Source organism: Saccostrea echinata, unplaced genomic scaffold (assembly GCF_033153115.1).
Source record: "Saccostrea echinata isolate AGI-Se365-2 ecotype Australia unplaced genomic scaffold, CSIRO_AGI_Sech_v1 ptg000002l, whole genome shotgun sequence".
Lineage (NCBI taxonomy): Eukaryota > Metazoa > Mollusca > Bivalvia > Ostreida > Ostreidae > Saccostrea > Saccostrea echinata.
In genome coordinates this window covers 21,943,073-21,966,315 of record NW_026889751.1, presented here as the reverse complement: position 1 = coordinate 21,966,315, position 23,243 = coordinate 21,943,073, and the positions used below count along the sequence as shown (strand labels likewise).

Sequence of the window (23,243 nt, the reverse complement as noted above, 5' to 3'; positions counted from 1 at the left end):
CTTAAATTTTGCCTACTCTCAAGAAGTGTATTATGCACTGCAGTCAGTGTGATTTTTTTTTTCATAAAGAGTAAAGATGAGTCGTCAATCCCTGGGTTACCGGGATGGAAATTGGGGGGGGGGGGGGCCGCAAGCTTCTTAAATATTATGTTGAAAATTTTGTATTTGCATATATATATATATATATATATATATATATATATATATATATATATATATATATATATATATATATATACATATCCAAAAAATTCAAAATTTGCAACATGGTGCATTACCAATCTAATTAAAATTAGATGTTCCGAATTCGATACCGCTCCTCAAACATCGTTTGAGAAGCGACAGCGGATACTGAACATCTATAGATGTAATTAGATTGGGTGTATTTCATGACCGATCGATTCATCTTTTCCTAATAATTTTTTTTTTTTTTGAAATAAAAAAAACTTGAAAGGAGAATGTGGTTTCACCTCATACAGATTCAATATGGGTTATCTGTCTTTGTTCCTGATCCTTTTGCAAGTGTATTAATTTTCAATATTCAAATACAGGAGGACACACTTCAAGTCGAAGCAATCTGAATACCCCATCACCTAACCAAGTAAAAATTTTCATTCGTCAACGAGTACATGACTAAAAATATGTCTAATGAAAATTATTACAAACGTAATTAGTGAAAGACAATAAACAGCTGATAAAAAGAAACGCGCCCCACATCTCTCTCTGCATTCAGTCAACATAGCAAAACTAAGAACTAAGATTAACTCTAGCTTAACTCCCTCCCCCTTCCGACTGGCCAACCATTTATATTAATAATTTATTTTTGTTAACACTTTTAAGTGCATTTTATGCTTCTACAATCTTTAATATTTCCGTGTCTCAAAATTTTCATTCTACTATCTTTAGTTATTTGAATACTCTTTGCGTATTATGAGAATTGGAATGAAGGGTGCGAAATATGTGTTACTAAATATAAATCGTACATATCGCGAAATAAATTTTCTACGGAAAATCAAATTTGATAGTAAGGGAATGAATTGCAGCCTCCAAGAATTGAGCTGAACAGAAAACGAGGCTTGGTTATTGCAAATTACACTCATCTTAAACAAACATAATTTTATTTTTGTGTATAAAAAGTTCTGAACAATAAATTATCTTAAATATAAAGTACATTCAAGTTAAAAATAAGTCTTGTTAAACAACATAGGCACTTCAAACGGGTGATCACAGATTTGCTTGTTTTGTATTAAAGTAAAAACAAACCAATTTATTAAATCGGTCCAATAATAATAGTTTTTCATTGTTTATGATAAGCGACTTTGTCTCCTTGGTGATGGGGTCACGAGGTTTGAAGACACGACAGAACGACTAGTAGAGGATCCCAGCACACTGCCACCTGGCGGCTTGACGATAGTCGTCTGTCGTCTCTGCATTTTGGCGGCAGGGGCCTTAAATCATAAAGGGAACCAGTTTAGCATACATGTGAATAACATAGTATTTGGGAATAAAATGAAAGCAGAAATATTTTCTATTTGATAAAACTGTACAATGTAATTATACATCACATTGGTTTATAAATACACAAGCACTGGAATATTCAACAACTGCATCAAATGATTTATAGTGACAAAATAAATGTTTGCATTCATCATTAATTAGTGGATTTTAATTAATTTCCAAGTATGTACACTACATTTTAGTGATGTGCATACATTCACGAAACAAACTGATGATAATAGGGTTACAAGTAAAACAATTAAGTTTACCTACTTTTTTTTTTTTGACTAATTATTATAAAATTATCCTGTTACATGTATGTGTTATTGGAACAGGTTAAGAAGGATGTTTATGTGAAAACTGGTTGTAAAACTAGAGGAACCTTAATGTTTCATCAGGGTTTTTTTAACTATATAGGCGTGCTTTCATGCAGTCAGTGGTAAAGATAATATGAAAATTTTTAATGAACACTTTTAACAAGTCTGCATTAAACATAAACTTAGTAGATGTATTATTTACTTTCATCAACAATCCTATATGAATTATTTAAATAATGTTATAATTACAAATTCATACACATTACCCTTCACATAAAGGAGCTGAAGGAACTGAACTGAAACTTAAGATAAATAATCCAATAAGACTGATTGTTTTACAATGCAGTTTACACGATCTGTCTGTTTTCTATCAGGTTCGCGCAAATAACTAAGGGGACGACCATTTGATTTTTTTTTTCGAGTCGGAATTTTCATTTTCATGCCAGTGAAGGATAAATTATTCATTTCCAAGATTATCGGGAAGAGATGGGGGAGGGGGGGGGGTCCGTAGCACCTGAAAAGGAGTACAGATTATTTTCTTGCCAGTTGAGAACAGATTATTTATTTCAACAATTTTGAAGAAATATTTTCTGCCACACTCATCACCCCCCCCCCCCCCCCCCCCTCAAATCAAATGGTCGTCTCCTAGATACGATGAGTCTAAGCGCTTTTTGTACTTTTCTAAAGATACTACAAAGTTATATATGTAAAGTCTTGTCACCCACTGCTGTGGAAGTGTTTCTGTGCTGAGTTCTTTCAATGTATCTATCTATTTGAAATTTTCCACTTTATCACTAAATTGATAATATTAAGCTATGTCATTACTACACTTCGGGTTAATAAAGATAAACTACCAATATATATGGTGTCCCTCCCCACCTGGAAAAAGTCCCTACAGTAAGAAAAGTTGAAAATGTCCTGCTTTCTTTCACAAGAAAAGAGACAATGAAAATTTTTTTGTTTTTTCTTTTTTGTCCCACAGAAAGTGCTGCCTTAAATCTGGCACTTGGACATCCCCTACCCAAAAACCAAATAAAAATTCTAAATATCTTGAAAAGGATTGTTCCTCTAAATTCTAAATAAATCCCTGAATCATTCTAGTATAGCATTACTCCACACACAAAAATCCTAATATTTAGACCTAAACATAAGCATAAAACTGTAACTGTCTTCCATCTCAGATATTTCATGCACTTGTGGATTATTCTTTAAAATAACATTAAGGACTTGTTGCATATCAATAATATAATGGTGTGCTGTACAGTCAATGCTTTGGTATAGATGATCAAGGTTTCAAATACATGAACATGCGTATGTACATATGCCTGCCTTAATTATGCCCACCCTCTTCTCCAAGGACTTGCTATTCACAGTGCAATATCCAAGCTCTCTTTCTAAATCTTTTTGCAAATAAAAAATCAAAATTTATCCCACAAATAAAGGAAATATGATAGACCTTTCATTAATAAACAAAGTCCATACTTTTCATCCTTGCAGAATTCAAGCTCAGTTTCCTCTGAACCTAAATCTACAGCAAACAGCAAATCATCCTTTGCATAGACAACAAATGCAGAACTTTGCCTTCTCAGTCTTTTTGTATTATATGCTGTTCTAGTTTACCCAGTGTCCACTCAAAAGTCCACTCACTTAGCATGCTTAGGAGCCAGATAAGTGTAGTAGTTAAACAGATGTGCTGTCTACTAGCTTATACCCACTCTAACCCATTCAAAAGCCAATGTTGTGCTGGAAATGGTCATAACTGTGTAGCCCATACCTTGTCAAGCCCATGCAAAAGCCCATATATTAAAATGGACAGGAATGGTTCCATTTGTGTACTTTTAAAGCCCATGCCCACTCAATCTTGTTAAGTTTCACTAAGTGCTTGGACGTTTGTTACTAGTGCAGTATCTAGCCCACTACCGACATCTTACCTAGTGTCTACGTTTCCTTATACTGGGCAGTCTAAGCCGCGGGTCTGCCTTAAGGGACTGATAAACCCGGGTCATATGGGGGACATACTGGGGTTTCCTCACCGTGATCATGGGTGGGGCAGAGATTGACACAGGCTGGGGAGACACACAATTATTAAAAACCACAGAACACTTGGAACATTAGATCAGTCATAAACCTACTTGTGACAAAGTGTTTTCTTAAAAAGAATCATCATGTCCCATTCATATCTGAAAATGAGTATTTTCTTCTTTCTCTAGTGATCAATACATTTTTTTCTGATTAAAGCTGAACACAAAGCTTTTAAAAGATTTGTCAGGATTTAATATATGTATGGGTATGGCAGTGCCTTTTAAAATCATGTCAGATCTCATTAAACCGTAAGTAACGGCTATTTAAAGTTTAAAGTGTATTGATTGCTTTTCAACATCATCTCAAAGTATGTTTTTTTGCAAGATTAATTTTAATACTGGCATTTAAAGATCTTTTTTTTTTAAAAGAATGTCTTTGAATGTACAACTCTTAAACCATTACAGGATAATTAACAGTGAATTCTGTGTGCTTCTTGGGTTTAAAAATTGGTGATTTTTTTTTAATGGGTAAATTTTTAATGGGATTCAAACCTGACAATTAAAAGTGACAATAAATCAGGTGATAAAAGTTTCACATCATGATATTTCAAATACCTACTCATCCACCTCATTCAGCTTTCTCCTGTAAATCAGTTCACGATCAAAATCACAATATTTTAAAATGTGCTAGCTGTATGCATTGTCATGCCTAACTGCTCATGTCATAGAAAATATGCCAAATAGTCTTATACTTCCTCCATTAGATTACAAAATTTAGGATGTTATCTCCCAACACATCAACAGAAATATACAGCAGTCAATAGATTATATACATGTATCGTCTCAATTAAGCTAAGTTTTCAAATTCTTTTTGAATAAATATTAAAAGCCGTGCACAGTAAACAGAAACTTGGAAGACAAGGACAAAATCTATATTAAAGAAAGTACAAACTGATTAAAAAAAAGTTCCTACATAAATACAAATATATTCTTGTTAATTTAAACTTGATTCACATGTATCAGCATGAGAAAAAATATTTAGAATTTATGAACCAAAACAAAACAAAAATTATATATTCTTCACTTATATTCAGCAAGTTTAAATTTTTTTCTCAATTATTTACATACTTTTAATTGTAAAATTCCTGAAATGTTCACCCCATACCCCCCCCCCCCCAATAAATTTCTGCAAAATTTTCAAACAAATAATTACTACACATCAAAACCACATTACATAATCCACATACAAGTACAAAAAAGAACCCTAAAGAGATGCATATAAATAACTACGGCCACCACCTGTAACATTTATATCTATTATATATATACTCATTTCTCACCTTGCTAGTATTTCCAAACAGGTAACTTTGTGATTCATCCTCCGTGGGAATTTTATAGCTCGGTTCAGGAATCGTCACTTTCTTGGGAGTTTTTATCTGTAAATAAATAAACATGTCCAGGCCTCTTATTAATTAAACGTAGTTGGAACTTCCACCTCAATTTGACATATCTATAGTATTGGAGATATTTGAGATATCCAGTTCTGTGATACTAAAGTTCAACTGTACCATATAAAATCTTACCCGGTATACTGGTAAAGCCCGGAACACTGCTCCTTGATTTTTGTCTGCAGTGTTAAAACTCTCCAGATGATGATTGTAGGCCTACAATTCAGATATATACCATATCTGTATTACACTCTGTATCTACTAGTGTAATTCAGTCAACTTAATCTATATTGAATTCATTTTTAGTCATTTTTGTCTTCCTTACAACAATTTTGTAAATATCTCTCTAGTTTACATTAATTTTTCAGTATGTATTATGATGGTGATAATTTTGATACCAAAAGTTTGTATGATACTAAAATATTGAAATACCCAGAATAAATTATGGTCACAGTATATGTATGCCAATTCACTCAATTGAAATTACATATATTTTGTGCTTGCTATTCTAAACTCAAGAAAAAACATATTTCATCAACCAACATGCAAATGACTATGTGCACACAAAAAACTTATGGATATTTCATTCACATTATATATGCACTAAGAAAAAAAATGAACAAAATTTTATTCTTAACAAAATGAAATAATATTCAAAAGCATTTTTTAAAATACATTTTGTACCTAAAAATGAATGTATTCTGATGTACCAAAGAATATTTTTTTTAATCTTTACATATCTGTATAATACACCCCTGTAAAAGACCCATGGAATGGTAAATAATTGCAAAACAAAAGAAGATCAACAAAATAGTCTGCAACACCTCAGAAACTTGCCTGTATATGCCAGTGCAATCTGAACTCTATCATAATTAATAGTGCTTTATTAGCATAGAAGTCAACATAATCAACCAGAAATTAGCCCTAAACCACATGGGCCTCTCTTTGTCTCAGAATAACATTTCTGTACATATTTAAGATAATTTTGTCTCATTTTCATTTGTCTATTATTTAAGAGTTAACCTGATTATCAAAAACTACAAAAGTACTTTTTATATTATGTATTGCTAATTCTTGTATATATTTTTTTAGTCAATTGACCTATCAATTACTTTACTAACATTGATTAATTATAAAAGTTGAGTAACAAAGGGGAAAAAACTTCTCTTAAAACTAAGCAAATATTCCTATACATAAGCATAATAGAGCCCTGGTCTAACTCTAGAGCCCCTGACCCAGGGGTCATGAATTTCACAACTGGGGAAGAAACACCATTGTTCTTCATTACTATGCACTTACAGAGTAGTTTGTCTGCTAAATACCCAAGAGCAGAGAAGATTTTAAAGAATTTATGCATTTTCCCTATGATCAATAAAGCCCTGTCCTAACACCAGAGTACCAGACCCTATTTTCACTTAATGATCAATAAAGCCCTGCACTAACACCAGAGTCCCAGACCCAGGGGCCATGAATTTCACAATTGTGGAAAAAGCACCCTTACTCTTCATTACTATGTATTAATTTACATGTAGTTTGTCTGCTTTATTCCCAGGAGCAGAGAAAAGAGAAAATTCGAAGAATTAATGCATTTTCTCTACATGATCTATAGAGCCCATCCTTAACTCCATAACCCCAACTCAGGATCCATGAATTTCACAATTTTGGAAGAAGCACTCTTGATCATTATAATCATGCACTATGTTTGTATATTAAATACCAAGGAGCAGAGAAGAAGATTTTCAAAGAATTAATGCACTTTCACTATATAATCAATAGAGCCATGCCTGCCTTAACGCAAGAAAACTCTGAACCAGAGGCCACAAATTTCACAATTTTGGAGGAGGCACTCTTGCTCTCTATAACAGTATCTATGCACTTAGTTTGTTTGCTAAACATACAGAAGGCAAGAAGAAGATTTTTATACTTTATGCATTTTCTATATGACCTATATAGTCCCACCCTAACACCAGAACCCCTGACCCTGAAGCCATGAATTTCACTTTTTTGGTACATGTAGAGGGCTAAACGCTCATTACAATCATGCCAAATAACAGTTTAACTGCTTGACATACAAGAGTTTAGAAGATTTTTGAAGATTGCACTAATTTTATGATTTTGGCCCCACCCTTCAGGGTACAGGAGGGCAGGGACCATGAAATTTTAAACTGTTATTACCCTTAACCGATACATTCTATACACCAAAATTGGTTGAAATTGATTCAGTGGTTCCAGAGAAGAAGCTTAAAATGTTCAAATGTTAAAGGATGACTGACATTGCACATTGCATGACAGACAAAAAATAGTAATAGGTCACCTGAGTGACTCAGGTGACCTTAAAATTTAGTTTAGTCAAAAAGTACAGGTAACTTTCATACTAGAGCAACATATCTACTTGTATTAAGCTGCTTTATAGCAAAATAATATTCAGTTTCTGTTTTATAATGAACACTAAAATTGCAAAGTCCTTGACCTTTGACATTAGCACATGATTCACTGGTGGCCTAAATGTGTTACAGTGTCACAACAGTGCAACTACACAACTTCCCAATTACCACTAGCAATTACTTTCTACTTTTGTATCTACGTATTTACCATTTTATTAGTATGGGATAAAACCTTCTTTAAATAATCCTGAAATCAAATTCTATATGCATTAACAATTCAACAGGCAAATAAAATATTATCAATTGGTTACTTGTATTTAAGTAAATATAAAATAAATTTATAATTATTGTTCTACATGAAAAAAGAAAAATATATATGATGGATAACTTCAGGTCTGAGTTTGAATGCCATCTTTGCAGTGACCTTTAGTCAGAGCAGACATTTTTTACCCGGTTTCTTTTCAGGGATTGAAGTTGTCTGAACCTTCTCTGAAATATCACAGTGCTAGAATGACTTTGTGAATTAGTGGGGTGGGGGTATGTACATACTTTAAATGCATAAATTTTACTTCTCACATATATACAGATAAACATAAAACAGCTTGCTATAGGATGACTGTGAATTAGTGGGTAGGAGGTTCTTTGAAAGCATTAATTAGTTTTACTGATTGCATATACAGATAAACATTAAACAAAAAACAAGTTGACATACAATACACTTGTGTATGCAACACAGCTATACTACCATTTACATATAAAAAAAACTTTGGTTATTTTGTATGAGGAAAGCAAAATTTTTTTTCTTCAGAGAAAATTTACCATAAACATAATGACTCACTTTGGGCTTAATAAGAGCTCCAAAGAATTTCCTATCTTCAGGCTGAGGAATGCGTTTAAAATTCTTCCGACCTGTTGTCTGTTTTTCGCGATTGTATGCTGAACGTCTAAAAGGCTGCCACCTGCAACATTTTTTAAAAATTGTGTTGATACAAAGTCATGTAAACACTCAGTCCTATTTGCAGGTATTTACACATTTACTTTATCAGAAAAAATACCTTTCATAGTCAACTACAAGTGGAAACTTTATATTGTCCTTGGTTCTTATTTTTTGTTTGGCACTTTTTACTTTGACTGGGGCAAGAGGAGCCTGAAAGAAAAACATTATTGAAATTCAATTCAATATTTTAGTATTTGGTGGAAAATACATCATCAGAAAAAAATATGCCTACCTCTGTAATATCATAAGGAAGAGTTGCAGGCCCTGCTGACTCTTCATTCCTTGGAAACACAAAAGGTCTATGCTGACTGAAAAAGCCTATAAAACGACCTTTGTGACCCCACCAAACCCTGTAAATAAAAATATGAACTGAAAATTACACAATAATAAAAATCAAAACCATCTTGCAGAACTCTAGTTACTTAAAAAGCATTGTAGGAGACATGAAATAATATGACTGTTACAAAAAGTGAACAGTTTGAGATGCTGGGATTTAAGAATAGAATGAAAAAGTAAAAGATGTGACTCCTGTGTGCTAACCTTACTGAACCATCTGTAGAGCCAGAAAATATTGCCTTGAGTTTGTCTATGTACATGAGGGACACAATCTTGACCAGGTGAGCTCGCCAACAAATCAGCTGTTTTACTGCATTCTAAAAAAAAAAAGCATTAATAAAGGTCAAGTACCAGCAATACGGATGGTTACAGAACTTTTAACAAATAAATTTAGTAAACATTTATGGGATTTCAACTTGAAAATTTTCTTGATTACATTTTCTTGCCATCTAAGAGATTGAACAACCCGATATATTTCTGTAGACAGTCAGTAACAAACCCAATATTTGCACAATTAATATCTGATATGCTTAAATTTACACACCTGCTCAGCAGACTCAGGGTTCTTCAACAGTTTATTAATGCTCCATAATGTAAGATATCCCTCTAGAGTAGGGGGGAAAAAGTAAAAAGGATTATAATCTTTAAAACATTACAATAGTCATATATATCATCTTTAAAGATTGAATTATGCTGTCACATTATCATGTGTAATGCAGGAGAGTCATCTGATGGTATAAATTTTAAATAATTGTTAAATATGTCATTCTATATTTTTACCATACAAATTATGTTTTACATCACATGTAATACATGTGATAAGAATTGTACCAATTACATATGTAATACTTGTAACAACTCGATGTAATACTAACTGATATCCCCTGTAATCATACAGTTACAATTCTCATCATGTGCGATACTGGTGACTGGGGTTCCTGTTCTACGAGTAACTGCTGATACCTCTCTCAGTAACTGCCCCTGAAAAATACAAGAGTATGTATCAAATTCCAATACATGTTGAACATTGGTTATCTCATGCTTGGCCTGATTGTTTCTTACAAAACTCTGTCTTCAATTCTCCGACAACATATGTTATCCCTACTATAAACAGTTAAACAATGAATAAATGTAAATCACCAACTGAGGGACAGCTAAAATGGCTATGTATCCATACTGTATACATTGAAATTTTCGCCCCCATTTTATTTTCGCCCAATATTCACCCTACACACAGGTGGGTGAATTTAAAAGGGGCGAATATTCAAAAAACAGTATAATTTGCTAAACAGAATTGTGACTGGGCGAATTTAAAATGGGGTAATATTGTTTGCAAGTGTGAAAGGGCGAAAATAACCCTGTATACAGTAGTTTTGTTTTTTTTTTTTTTTTACATCCAATTAGGTTTCTTTTTGAACTACCTGAAATGTGATTTTATAACAGGCATGACCTTGTCATACCTGTTTTCAATATAAAGGTGTTTAACTGTCACCAAATTTTAGGGTAAATTTTTACAGAAATCCATCACATAGAGTTCATATGGATGAATACTTGAATAGCTGAGATAAAATAGGTACTTATAAATGTATTGTGATACAGGCATATCCCTCTCTTTCCCTATCAGGAAAATTAATACAACCTACTTCCATTGTCCAGAATCTAATGTAGGAGTCCTGATGTACTGACACAAGGATAGGAGCGTAGACCTCTGTAATGTACTTATTCTCCTCATCCTCTGTATCCTCCTCATCAGACTCGCCCTTTGTCAGTCCATCCTCAGATTTGTCCTCATCTTTTTTCTCCTCACCATCATCATTCTTTATTTCCTCTGCACATAAAACAGTGATTTCTGTATAATGACAGCTTTTATGATCTATAAACAGTAACATGTGAATACTGTAAATGGTATGTTTTTTATGCCCCCGGATCGAAAGATTCCGGGGGTATATTATTTTTGTCCTGTGTGTCTGTCTGTTGTCAACTTTAACCTAGCCCATAACTATATTGCTGTCAAGGGTAAGGCTTTAATATTTGACATGAGTGTTCATTATGACAAGACCTTTCCATTGGTACAGAAATTTTGGTACAGAAAGATCCCGGGGGTATATTGTTTTTGTCCTGTCTGTCTGTCTGTTGTCAAATTTAACCTAGCCCATAACTATTGTGCTGTCAAGGGTAAGGCTTTAATATTTGACATGAGTGTTCATTATGACAAGACCTTTCCATTGGTACAGAAATTTTTGATCATGTGACCTCAACTGTGACCTTTGACCTACATTTGAAAAACTTTAACATTGGCCATAACTATTGCACTTTAGTCTACGTCCCACTCCAGAATTGTTACCATCGGGGGCATAGTGTTTCACAAACACATCTTGTTTCATTGTGTTTTTGGTTACCTTCTAGTTTTTCACTTGTTAAATCCTCTGTTTTCTCTAGTTCCACACCTTCCACTTTGGCTGTGATTTCATCTAACAGAGCCTTTTGTTTCTGAGTGTCAACCTTAAAGAAATCCAAAATATGTCTCTATGAAGGCAGAATGATGCTCCACCTACTCACTAAATTTGATTTTTTTTCCGTTAATATGACAATTTTTGAACATCAGATAGATTAAAGTGAAATTTGAACTAATTTGAAACATGTATACCATGCATGTACATGGCAAATTTTGAGACAATTATTCCAAAAAAATTACAAAAAATAAATTTTGACTAAATAATTTTAGAGTTACTTCTAACAGTAAAAGATAACCCTTCTGTAAAACAAATTACAATTTTTTAACACATATGTTGATTGCTTACATTCCATTAGATTAACATGTCCAATTTTTTCATATTCTTTTTCAAATGAAATTTATATTAGTTAAGAAAAAGACAAAGAAGTAAATAAGACTACCTGTACAGGAGCTGGAGCTGTGGAGAGCCTTGAGGCTCTAGAATTGGCTCGAGATACTCGGCGACTCGTTTTTTGAGATAACACTACTTGATCCTCTTCTTTCTCCAGCTCTTTCTCTTCCTCCTCCTTCTTCCTGTAATTTTACAACAAAATGATCTCCCCTCACTAAATGATCAATGTATTAAATCACTAAAAGAAAATCAATTCAGCATCAGATGTTCCATCCTCATGTATCTGACTTTCACTGGCAGCACATTTTCCTCAAACATGAAACTTCACATTAATATTAAACAGTTTTCTTTTTTCTGCAGTTTGACTGTTTTTCACAAGCTTGGCTATACAATAAGCAACTCACTTGACATAAGCTGGGTCGAGCTTCCTTTCACGATGTACCATGATTTTAATCATGTTGACTCTGCGTTCGTTACCCATCCTAGAGCGGGACTTGTTGGTAGATGATTCATCTTCTTCATCATCTTTAGGGAAATGGAATCTGCAGTATAGTAAAAAGTACACTTGACAAATCTGTTTTTCTGTAGAGGCATCTGGGAGTGATAGTCATAACCATTCCCTAATTAAAGGTAACTGACAAGCAATATGCTGAATTGTAAAAAAAAAAAAGGTGAGTGGATGGGAATTTAAATAGCTGCTGATAATACATGTAATACTATTACAAGATATCTCTATCATGTTTATCCTGCATGGATAACATACATAAACTTTATTCTACATATATTTTAAAAAAGAAAAATCAAATTAACTTGTATACTAGTAAACAATGTACACTTGATATCTCACTTAATACTGTCATCAAACATTCAAATTAAACTGAAGATCTCATATAAAAGACAAATATCTGAGACTGAAGGACCTAAAACTATTTTTAAGTACACTTACACTTTATCCACTTCTCCCTTCTGTATGTCCCAGAACACAATCGTACCGTTGGTACAACCTGTGATCAGAGTGCTGTCTGTGTACATCATAAAGCAGGAGATATCATGGGAACTCAAAATGTAGTCCTATAAAAGACAGATTTCACTTTTCTGAGAAATATTTCTACAAATATCTCATTCCCTAGAGTGTAAAATCCTCACAGATTTTTGAGAAAACAAACAAACATGTATAAAACAAGAGTAAGTAATATAACATCCCTTTTCATATTTGGAATACAGGTAAGAGTTACATGTACGAGAAACTGGCTGTTGGAAAATAAGGATATTTATATCCAAGGCAAAGTACCTTTTTAAACATGGATCCTACATGTGAGGATTTCCTTGACCCTAATGATTCCTGTGTAGTTTGACCTATATCTGGTAAAGGGTCAGTGGGAGGGAACAGGTCATCCCTGGGAGTGATGCCGGACTCTGCTGTGTAGTAATATACATCCAAAAACTCCCTGACCACCGGCAAGTCATAATTCTCATTAGTATCCTGCAGGGTGGAAATATATTTACAGTAGATTTACATGTGATTGAATGTAAATAATTAGAAAATAATGTTTTTACATTGACATTACAAACCAAAATTTGATTATTTGATACAAAAAATACAAAATATGCAAATTTGGGTTTTTTTTATTGTTTTTAGAGATCAAGTACTGTCTATGACTATGCACACAAGGTAGTTTTTGCAAAATATGTACAAATGAAGCTGATAGTTTCACATGTAATTACCAAAAGCATCCTAATTTTATTGTTCCATCCCACAGCCAGTAAAACACGGTCCCCCTGAAAGTATGTATAGGCCATTCCCACGATGCTAAGATCCTCATCCGAATGTCGACCTGATTTCTTCTTAATCACCTGACCCGACCCAAAATCCCACACCTTGATAGATCCTGTAAGCCATCAAATGTACAAATCACGTATACATGTATGCAGTAAACATTCAACTTGTATTAGGTATCTTAAGCTATTAAATATCAAGTACAAGTACCGTAAGTTTTGGAAGATAAGACAATACTTTTTTTCTCAGAACCGCTGGGGTCATCCTATTTAACGAATCTACCTATCTAAGGCTCAAGTTTACGAAAAAAGCCTCCAAATCAGTAAAATTTACGTCAATTTTAAAGCAAATCTGTGCCATTTTCGTATTTTTTAAAATTATTTTACCGAGAAAAAAATAATAAACAATAAAGAATTAAATATTTATTCCACTGATTTCTTACAAAATAAGTTCCATTAAATATCCGTCGATGTACCAAAAAAAACTTATTACCGGTATATCATCTAGTAATTAATGTCTCAAAGTATATTTACAACATGCTGTGTCCATCTTGTGAAGTTGGAAGTCACAGTCGTTTACTAAAAAGAAAACCGCAGCCGTATAAAAATTTAAAATACGGAAGAGTTTTCACAATCGCAATTGTAATCTTTTTTTAACCATTTATTTGTAACGATTAATTGAAATAGTATGCCTAAATATTTGTTCATTGTCTTGTGATATTTATTTAAATGTAAAATGCGTGAAGTAAATTGTTGCCAGTAAATTCCTAAATTTATTTACCAAATATACCGCTAGTAATAACTATTTTGTTTTATATCTTAATTAATTATAATAAAACGAACTTATCTTGAATATACTATTATACGTTTTTGGAAGTTATAAATTCATTTATTCACGATACATTATTTTTTTATTCACAGTTTTTTTTGTTTTTGTTTTACAAAAGAATATGTCAACGATGTTCTAAAATGGAAATGATTATTGTTTGATTTCGGGTATTTCCCTAATTATAGCTGTTTTATACTACCGTATTTAGGCCAAACAAAAAAATATGTGTGGTTCCGGTTACGCTTCCAAAAAAATTAGGGTAGGTAGGTAGGGATTTTTTTTTTTTTTTTTTTTTTTAACAAAATGATTTTCTTAATTTTTCCTAAATAATACCTATCACCTGATCACTGCTTTGCAAATAGCATTTAGATGTGGTGTGATAATATACTAGTCAATATTGGTAGGGGACACCTACATGCTAGCTTGCTTTGGATTTAACACTATTAAACACTTGCACTATGTTTTGCAAGGAGGCCGTCATTGCTGAAACTAAAACTTAAACTGGAGCCATTGATGGAAATTGGGGGAAATTCCGGAAAAAATTTGAAAATTGCCAAAAAAAGTGTAGGGTCGGGGGTATAAAATAGGGAAGGTCGGGTAACCGGAACCACACATATTTTTTTATTTGGCCTTATGTGTTTAATGACAGAGTCAAACTACGACGGCATTGAACATGTAAGTTGGAGAAAATACGTTATATCACAATTCAAGGAAGTTTTAACTACGTTTGTATAAAACACTATTAAAATACTGTACTCATAAAAATACCAGTTTATTTTCTCAATACGTTAATATCACAGGTTAAGTTAAAGAGGGTTACATGTTCTGATATGTAGTATCCACGTAAGAATCTCTAGAAATCGATAAACAAAGCCTCGTCCTATCTTCCAAATTTGTACTATCTAAGGATTTTTTAAAAATTACGGCTGAAAATGAGCCTTTCAACCTATACACCCCATCGACATATACCCCAAAACTTACGGTATATATATACTGTTTAATCATACACAATGTATACATACAGGGTATGTAGATGTAGTATGTACATGTATATGCAGTTTATATGATGTACATATATATTAAGTTCATGTATCTTCAGTTATTTCATTTAATTATTCTCCAAAATGACCAGTCACTTTAACCAGTTCATCACGTATACAACATCTCACCATCAAACCCGCCGGTAGCCATCCTGTAGCCAGACTTGTCCAGACAGATGGCTGTCACTTCCACATTGTCATCATGGGCATTGTTGATCGTTCCTACTCTTTTTCCTGTCTCTAGCTCCCAGATCTAAAGAAAAAAGAGATTGCCTATATTAACAATGTCAATTATGAATAAATGCTGACATGGTCTCTTAAATCTTACCTTGATATGAGATTCTGTACACATTGTGATGACCTGGTTGAGTTCTTTATTCAGTATGACCTGACTAATGGGGCGGTCATGTGTGTGGGGAACTTGCATTGTGTCTTGGACTGCTCTAGTCAAAGGCCATGAATCTATCACACTAGATCCTAAAATAGACAATAAACATTGTACAATTATTCCTCTCTTCTTAACAGTCATTTCAGATTATGAGTACAAAAGTCAAATTAAATTTTTACCTGTTAAGAGTCTGTCATGTTTTGTGTCAAATATCATAGAATAGATTCTCTTTTCACCAGGTCTCTCTTCATTGTCTGTGAAAACCTGTAAATAATGGCAAATTAATTTATCGATACATCTGTTATAAAAGGTCAAATCTCTAACAAAGCAAAATATAACACACCAACGTTCCGATTTTATATAAATTTTCTTTGAAATAATTTCAATCATAAAATTTTTAATTTACCTGCAAGCAGGTCAAGGTATGGATGTCCCATACTCTGAACACACGGGCTGTTGACAAACTGATCAGGTGTTGGTCTTTCTCATTACAACAAATGTCAACAATTGTAAACAAGTGGCCCATCAGTTTTCCTGCATTAAAACATTTTCATATAGAAAAGTTTGCTTTTGAACTTATATAGATAAAAAAGAAAAAAATAAAGTCAATGGTCAGATATTATAATGTTTACAAATCTGAAAGAGTGTCTCACATTTTACATTATGGATATACAAAAAACTAAAATGTCACATTCTGATGCTATCTTGTCTTTACCTGTGGGCCGAGAAAAGATGTGAGGGTGCCACACCCTGATGACCTTGTCCACGCCCCCGGTGGCAATTATGTTGGCTTTGGCACAGTAATCAAAACAATTCACCCCTTTATATATGGACACACCCCGTACCTCTCTGTAAGAGACCATTCATTATATGTCAAATTCACTTACAACATGTAATAAAAAATTAAAAAAAAAAAACCCATATTTTTTCTCAATGTAAACTGCAGAGATTAGTTTCTTACCCATCATCATATAGGCGATCTATTTCCTCTAGCACAAATGACTGCTTGCTGTGAGGTGAACAGGAGGCAAAACACCTCAGTTCAGGAAAATACTTCACCTTTAGCACCCAATCATGGTGGATTTTCCTCTTCTCTATTTTACTGAAGGTTTAATCAAGCTTTTTTTATATTTTCATCATTTAAAAAAAATCTATTATCATGATCATCAAAGTACTTGTATTTTTTTAAAGGTAAACCACCCCCTCCCCATGTTTGTAAGCTACATGTACTGTAAATGTATTACATTTAGCTGTGAATTCTTTTTGGTGCCTTTGGCGGAAAGCAACTTCTGCTACCCGAATTCAAGTACAACGCTAAATGTCTTGCACATATACGCATAAATAAGAAAATTAAGAACATGCGCAAAATCAAATCTGCGCTAATTTGTTAAAAAATCAATATACGCCAAATATCACACCCGCTAAATATAATACATTTACAGTATATTCTACTGTTTCTTAAACCATGTTCAATGATTTGCCCTAAAGCTATTTCACATTAAGCTCACTTACTATGACAATTTATCAAGCTCAATTGGGTAGTTAGGAATTGGTTGAGTATTCTGAATTTTTTCTGCATCTTTTGAGTTCTTTGTTGTCAAGTCTTTGCTAAGTATCCGCAGAACATTGATATAACCTTGATCATCTCCAAACAGCACCATATCCTCATGGAGATGGGAGGAAGTGGGGACCTGGCAGATACACTGAGGGGAGTTCTCAAAAGGCTTGATTGAGAACACATGCTGTAAAGTAAAAAAAAGATGAATGCCATCGGAAAAGTGCTTTTAAAAATGCAAAGAAATATTATCATAGCTATTTAATGTAAATGAAAGACTTAAGCATAGTACTCAATTTTTTATTCATTTACGCTGTGATACAGTGACTGTATTAGAGTTGACTAATGTACGTAGTAGAAATGAATCATACTTGATTTTTTCCCTTGGCTCTATGATCCCAAACCACTATACTTCTCTCTGTACAACACACTGCTCTGCGTATATTCGGCAGATAGTCACACCCTGTAACCCAGGCAGCCTCCTGTTCAAATACAAAGTAGGATTCATTAATAACAAGGGTACATGTATAAACTTCCCTAATATTTTATGTTTCTTCTAAATGGGATATACATTTTTTTTTACTCTACAAAATATTTTTTTTCAAAATGAAAGCCCTCTGAAACAAATTTCATAATAGTTTTTTTTTCTGTACTCACGTTAATATCAATGCATGCCTGCATTCGTAACTGTAATACAAAATATGAAAATATAACATGTTGTCTTCATTTAATGAAAATTACAGTTGATTGAAAAATAAACGAACTGTCTTCTGCAAGCTAAATCAAGTAGGAAATGCCGAATGGTAACTAATAAAAACATAGGTAATCAAAGATTACGAAGCTCACCTCGACGAATGTTATCTACATGTAAGGCAAATTTCACATCATATTTTTTTCTAGTTAGGGTACATCCCAAGATCAATATCCATGCAAGTTTGATTTAATTATAGATCTGCTCAAAAAACTTTTGACCTGTTTAGTAATCAAGAAAATTTTGGTCAGTTCCAACATCCAAAGCAAGTCTGGAAGTTTTCATCCTTAGATGCACCATCTATGCAAGTTTAATCATAACAGGCCATAATATTATATAGCTACTCCAAAAAATTACCCTGGTCACTCATCTGGAAAATGTACGTCAGATTCAGAATCCAAGGCAAGTCTGGAAGTATCCATCCCTAGATACATCATCCATGCTAATTTGGTTAAAATATGGCTAAAATTCACTCATGTGGAAAATCTAGGTCAGACCCAGCATTCGAAGCAGGTTGGTTAGTGTACATCCCTAGATGCATCATCCATGCAAGTTTGGTCCAGGTAGGGCTTATAGTTACTTGGGAACGAGACTACTCCTAAATCTAAACCTGGTCTCACATGTGGAAAATCTAGGTCAGATCCAGCTTCCGAAGCAAGTGTGGTAGTGTCCATCCCTAGATGCATCATCCATGCAAGTTTGGTCCAGGTAGGGCTTACAGTTACTTGGGAATGGACCTGCTCCTAAAACTTTAACTTGGTACACATCTGGAAAATCTACATCAGATCCAGCATCCGAACTAAGTGTGGCCATGTCCATCCCTAGATGCATCATCCATGCAAGTTTGGTCAAGGTAGGGCTTATAGTTACTTGGGAATGGACTTGCTCCTAAAACTTTAACCTGGTCACTCATCTGGAAAATCTAGGTCAGATCCAGCATCCGAAGCAAGTGTGGTAGTGTCCATCCCTAGATGCATCATCCATGCAAGTTTGGTCCAGGTAGGGCTTATAGTTACTTGGGAATGGACTTGCTCCTAAAACTTTAACCTGGTCACTCATCCGGAAAATCTACACTAGATCCAGCATCCGAAGCAAGTGTGGTAGTGTCCATCCCTAGATGCATCATCCATGCAAGTTTGGTCCAGGTAGGGCTTATAGTTACTTGGGAATGGACCTGCTCCTAAAACTTTAACCTGGTCACTCATCTGGAAAATCTAGGTCAGATCCAGCATCCGAAGCAAGTGTGGTAGTGTCCATCCCTAGATGCATCATCCATGCAAGTTTAGTCCAGGTAGGGCTTATAGTTACTTGGGAATGGACCTGCTCCTAAAACTTTAACCTGGTCACTCATCTGGAAAATCTAGGTCAGATCCAGCATCCGAAGCAAGTGTGGTAGTGTCCATCCCTAGATGCATCATCCATGCAAGTTTGGTCCAGGTAGGGCTGATAGTTACTTGGGAATGGACTTGCTCCTAAAACTTTAACCTGGTCACTCATCTGGAAAATCTAGGTCAGATCCAGCATCCGAAGCAAGTGTGGTAATGTCCATCCCTAGATGCATCATCCATGCAAGTTTGGTCCAGGTAGGGCTTATAGTTACTTGGGAATGGACTTGCTCCTAAACTTTAACCTGGTCATTCATCTGGAAAATCTAGGTCAGATCCAGCATCCGAAACAAGTGTGGTAGTGTCCATCCCTAGATGCATCATCCATGCAAGTTTGGTCCAGGTAGGGCTTATAGTTACTTGGGAATGGACCTGCTCCTAAAACTTTAACTTGGTCACTCATCTGGAAAATCTAGGTCAGATCCAGCATCCGAAGCAAGTGTGGTAGTGTTCATCCCTAGATGCATCATCCATGCAAGTTTGGTCCAGGTAGGGCTTATAGTTACTTGGGAATGGGACTTGCTCCTAAAACTTTAACCTGGGACGCCGACGCTAACGCCGACGCCGACACCGACGCCGACGCCGACGCCGGGGGTATAGCATAAGCTCATCTCGACTTCGTCGAGGTGAGCTAAAAAACCTTATCCTAAATTTCCGGCAATCGCATCTTCTCCGGCCTTTCGGACAGAGCTCGGAAACCTCGAGGTTGTTTTTCCGCTTGTCGGAAAGGCCCGATTAGTTGCGATTGAGTTTCCGGATTACTCACAGAGCTATTCCAAATGACAATGGCTCCTTTCTGTGATGCTGAAACGTATCCGTCCAATGAAGGGACATAGCGCAAACACTGCACGGTGTCACGACGAGTTTTATCACCTGTCGAAGGTAAGAAATGGCAGAATTTTATATAAAAGCCCAAGAGAGATCCTAATTATAGTACTTTTTAAAATCTTATATAGGTTGCTTCCTAAATTTTAATCCTGATAAAATAAAATACAGAAACCAGTTGCAAATAAAATGTTGTAATTTGGTAAGGGGGGGGGGGGTATTCGGTTACTGGCTTCACGCACCTGCCGCCTCTCCCACACGTCGTCGCTTAGAGACGGTGAAGATGCTGACTTCCTCCCCAACAGCTACCTCCTCGTGTTCCTCAGTGGCTGATTGGAAATACCCGAATAACTGGAAAACAACCAGAGATACTTACTGACTAAATTAAAAAATATCCAACCGACTAAAATAGAAAAAAACTACAATAGAAATATCCAAACAAAACCCCGAGAACTGAAATAAAATAGCTTACTAACTGAATTATAAATATCCAACCGACTATAAATAAAAAAATATCTAAACAAAAAAGTTTTTAAAAAATATATCCAAGCGATTTAAGTCGAAAAGATATCCTTACAACTGAAATGGAAAATATATATCCAAAAGACTAACAGGAGAAAAACATTCAAACAGCTGAAATAAGAATTATTCAACTAAATGAGGTAAAATTCCTATCAAATAATATGGAAAATTTCCTTTCTCTTTAAATAAGGAAATAGAAAGAAGACAAAAAAGAAGCAACCATTTTATTACATTAAAAAAATATACAAACAATTAAAAAGAAAAAAAGGAGAAAAAATACACATAAAATCAAAGAAAATGAATTTTTGATTAACTTGGGATATGACATCATAGAGGTCTGTCGTGTATGAGATAAATTTACACACAGACTTACCTCGCTCCAGTCCACTTTTGCATCCGGGTTGGTGGATATTTTTCTGTATATTGCTTTTAAATCCGCATTCTTTATGTCCGATCCAAAAAGATTCCTTATGGAATCACAAAATTGGTCAAACCGTAAACTCTCTGAAAAAAAAATCAAAGAGGAGCAATGAATATCCAAATCTTATTAGAAAGGATAGATTGATTAAAATTAGATATATATGCATTCTTCAGTTAAAGTGCATTAAGATCATTGCGTGATCCAAAAGAGTGCAGGAGTGCCCTCCCTCATTTAACAGGCCTTCGGAGAGAGAGAGAGAGAGAGAGAGAGAGAGAGAGAGAGAGAGAGACTCCTCTACCATATTGAATAAAACTGAAATTGCATCGATTCCCCCCCCCCCCGGGGGCCTCAATTAATTAATCGATTTTATCATTTATTTATCTATCTATCGTTTCTGTCCAAAGATGTGATTTTATTTATTTACACCCTTCTCCCATTTTGTCTTAATCCAACAACGTCCGGAAGATGAAACATTTTTCGCTAACATGACGCGGTGGACTGTGCTTTTCAAGTTCCTGTAAATTTTTAGAACGTTTAACATGTTCACAAATTGAATTTTGATCCAACACCACTCAGAGCGGACTGAATATTAATTAACAACACCCGTGTGGTGTAAGCCAATGTCCAAGAATAACAGTTTCCAAATCCACTCCACAATGCATTGACCCTTTGCATGAATAAAACGATTTCCCCATATACCAGTAAAATTTTCTTTTCATCATTATTCACGAAAAGTATCCTTTCAACCCCTAAAATTATCGTTGTCGCAGTATTAAAATCTCAGAATTTTTTAAGTTTTATCTCAGATGAACTTTCGATATATTCAAAACACTTAAAATTACACTGTTTATAGATATTATTTATCAATTTAATCTAAAACTGGAACCTGTACATTTTTCTTGCATCTATATACGAAAATTATCCCATGACACATTTTAAATGATTTTATTTTATTTTAACTGAAACAAAATTTGATGTACTTTTAAGCTTCGTCACAAACGAGACCTAGAATGGTCAACTTCCCCATATTTATATAGTAGACCTCCTAGACCTGGTACCTCGGTTTGGTAGTTTATCTTATTAAAGTGAAGTGTTTACCCAGTACTATAGAGCGAGATTTTAAGGATTAGTCCGAATGATATAAGCAAAATTGATCTAGCGAACAGTCATACTCAAGTAGAAGGGGTCAATAGTGGTGTATTTAATCAAAGTTTACTGCCCTTTAAAAGAAGCGGAAAAAAACAGTGATCACTATTTAGATAAATAAATGCTTTCTCAAATGCTGAACATATTAATTTCAACCCCCACCCACCCCACTCCCATTTTAATTCACTTAGGAACAATGACTGCAGCTAGCATAGTTTACATTATGTAAGTTTGTAGAGAGTGAATTTATGAATGAAGCCGTAATTGTTTAGTCAAACAAAATGTCATAAACTTTTGCCGCAATATATTGATTTCCATATGCAACTTTAACAAAGGATCTCGTAATAAACGGCTTTAATGAGAGGGAAAATCAATCAGTTTTCCGGGTATCTACCTGTAATCCATTGCCTCCTTTCTTCTGGAGTAGCCTCGACATCTTGGTATGTTATGTCCTTTATAAAACTCTCAAACTTATCTAGGCGGGTCTGAAACGTCCCCACGGTATAGGGACGGGCTAGGCCGTCTCCAGCCTGCTCCCCAATCTCAGACATGGTCAGAAAAACACACCTTGTCTTCCATGTAATTAATCATTCAAACACCCTTCACCTTGTTGATAAAACATGTAATTCACACACACACACGGCTTGGCTGCACTTTTCAGGTGTAGATTGGAATCTGTCATTACAATAGTCAGAAGAATTCGTTGATATCTACCATGCTGGCTGGTCAATACCCTATCTTGTGTTCAATCTCCTATAT

General features: G+C 34.5%; 1 protein-coding gene across 2 annotated transcripts; it reads right to left on the bottom strand.

Moving 5' to 3' along the window:
* Positions 1-1,101: 1,101 nt before the first annotated feature.
* Positions 1,102-23,212, bottom strand: LOC133174716 (WD repeat-containing protein 64-like). 2 transcript variants are annotated; one of them, XM_061309800.1, is made up of 29 exons: positions 22,879-23,210; positions 21,291-21,421; positions 20,638-20,746; positions 20,337-20,443; positions 18,092-18,121; positions 17,806-17,916; positions 17,392-17,621; positions 16,841-16,981; positions 16,595-16,728; positions 16,286-16,413; positions 16,059-16,143; positions 15,820-15,968; positions 15,621-15,744; positions 13,572-13,735; positions 13,138-13,329; positions 12,793-12,917; positions 12,251-12,388; positions 11,896-12,028; positions 11,400-11,502; positions 10,644-10,828; positions 9,876-9,981; positions 9,545-9,606; positions 9,205-9,317; positions 8,897-9,014; positions 8,723-8,814; positions 8,506-8,626; positions 5,419-5,499; positions 5,176-5,271; positions 1,102-1,448 (listed from the first exon to the last, which is right to left on the bottom strand). In XM_061309800.1, the coding sequence occupies exons 1-29, from the start codon at positions 23,033-23,035 to the stop codon at positions 1,305-1,307; spliced, it is 3,609 nt and encodes a 1,202-aa protein (XP_061165784.1). In that variant the 5' UTR covers positions 23,036-23,210; the 3' UTR covers positions 1,102-1,304. The 2 variants fall into 2 exon arrangements, with proteins under 2 accessions (XP_061165784.1, XP_061165792.1); XM_061309808.1 differs by lacking the exons at positions 1,102-1,448; positions 5,176-5,271; positions 5,419-5,499 and adding an exon at positions 7,713-7,914 and having other exon boundaries at positions 22,879-23,212.
* Between the last annotated feature and the right edge of the window lie 31 nt (positions 23,213-23,243).

What these genes read in the sequence shown, in the direction of transcription:
- LOC133174716 (XM_061309800.1), bottom strand. Translation starts at nt 23,035, where the DNA reads ATGTCTGAGATTGGGGAGCAGGCTGGAGACGGCCTAGCCCGTCCCTAT. An exon ending in GAGCTTGATAAATTGTCATA is followed by an intron (nt 16,982 to 17,391) that starts GTAAGTGAGCTT and finishes TTAAACCTTCAG; the next exon opens with TAAAATAGAGAAGAGGAAAA. An exon ending in GGGCTTTACCAGTATACCGG is followed by an intron (nt 5,272 to 5,418) that starts GTAAGATTTTAT and finishes ATTTATTTACAG; the next exon opens with ATAAAAACTCCCAAGAAAGT.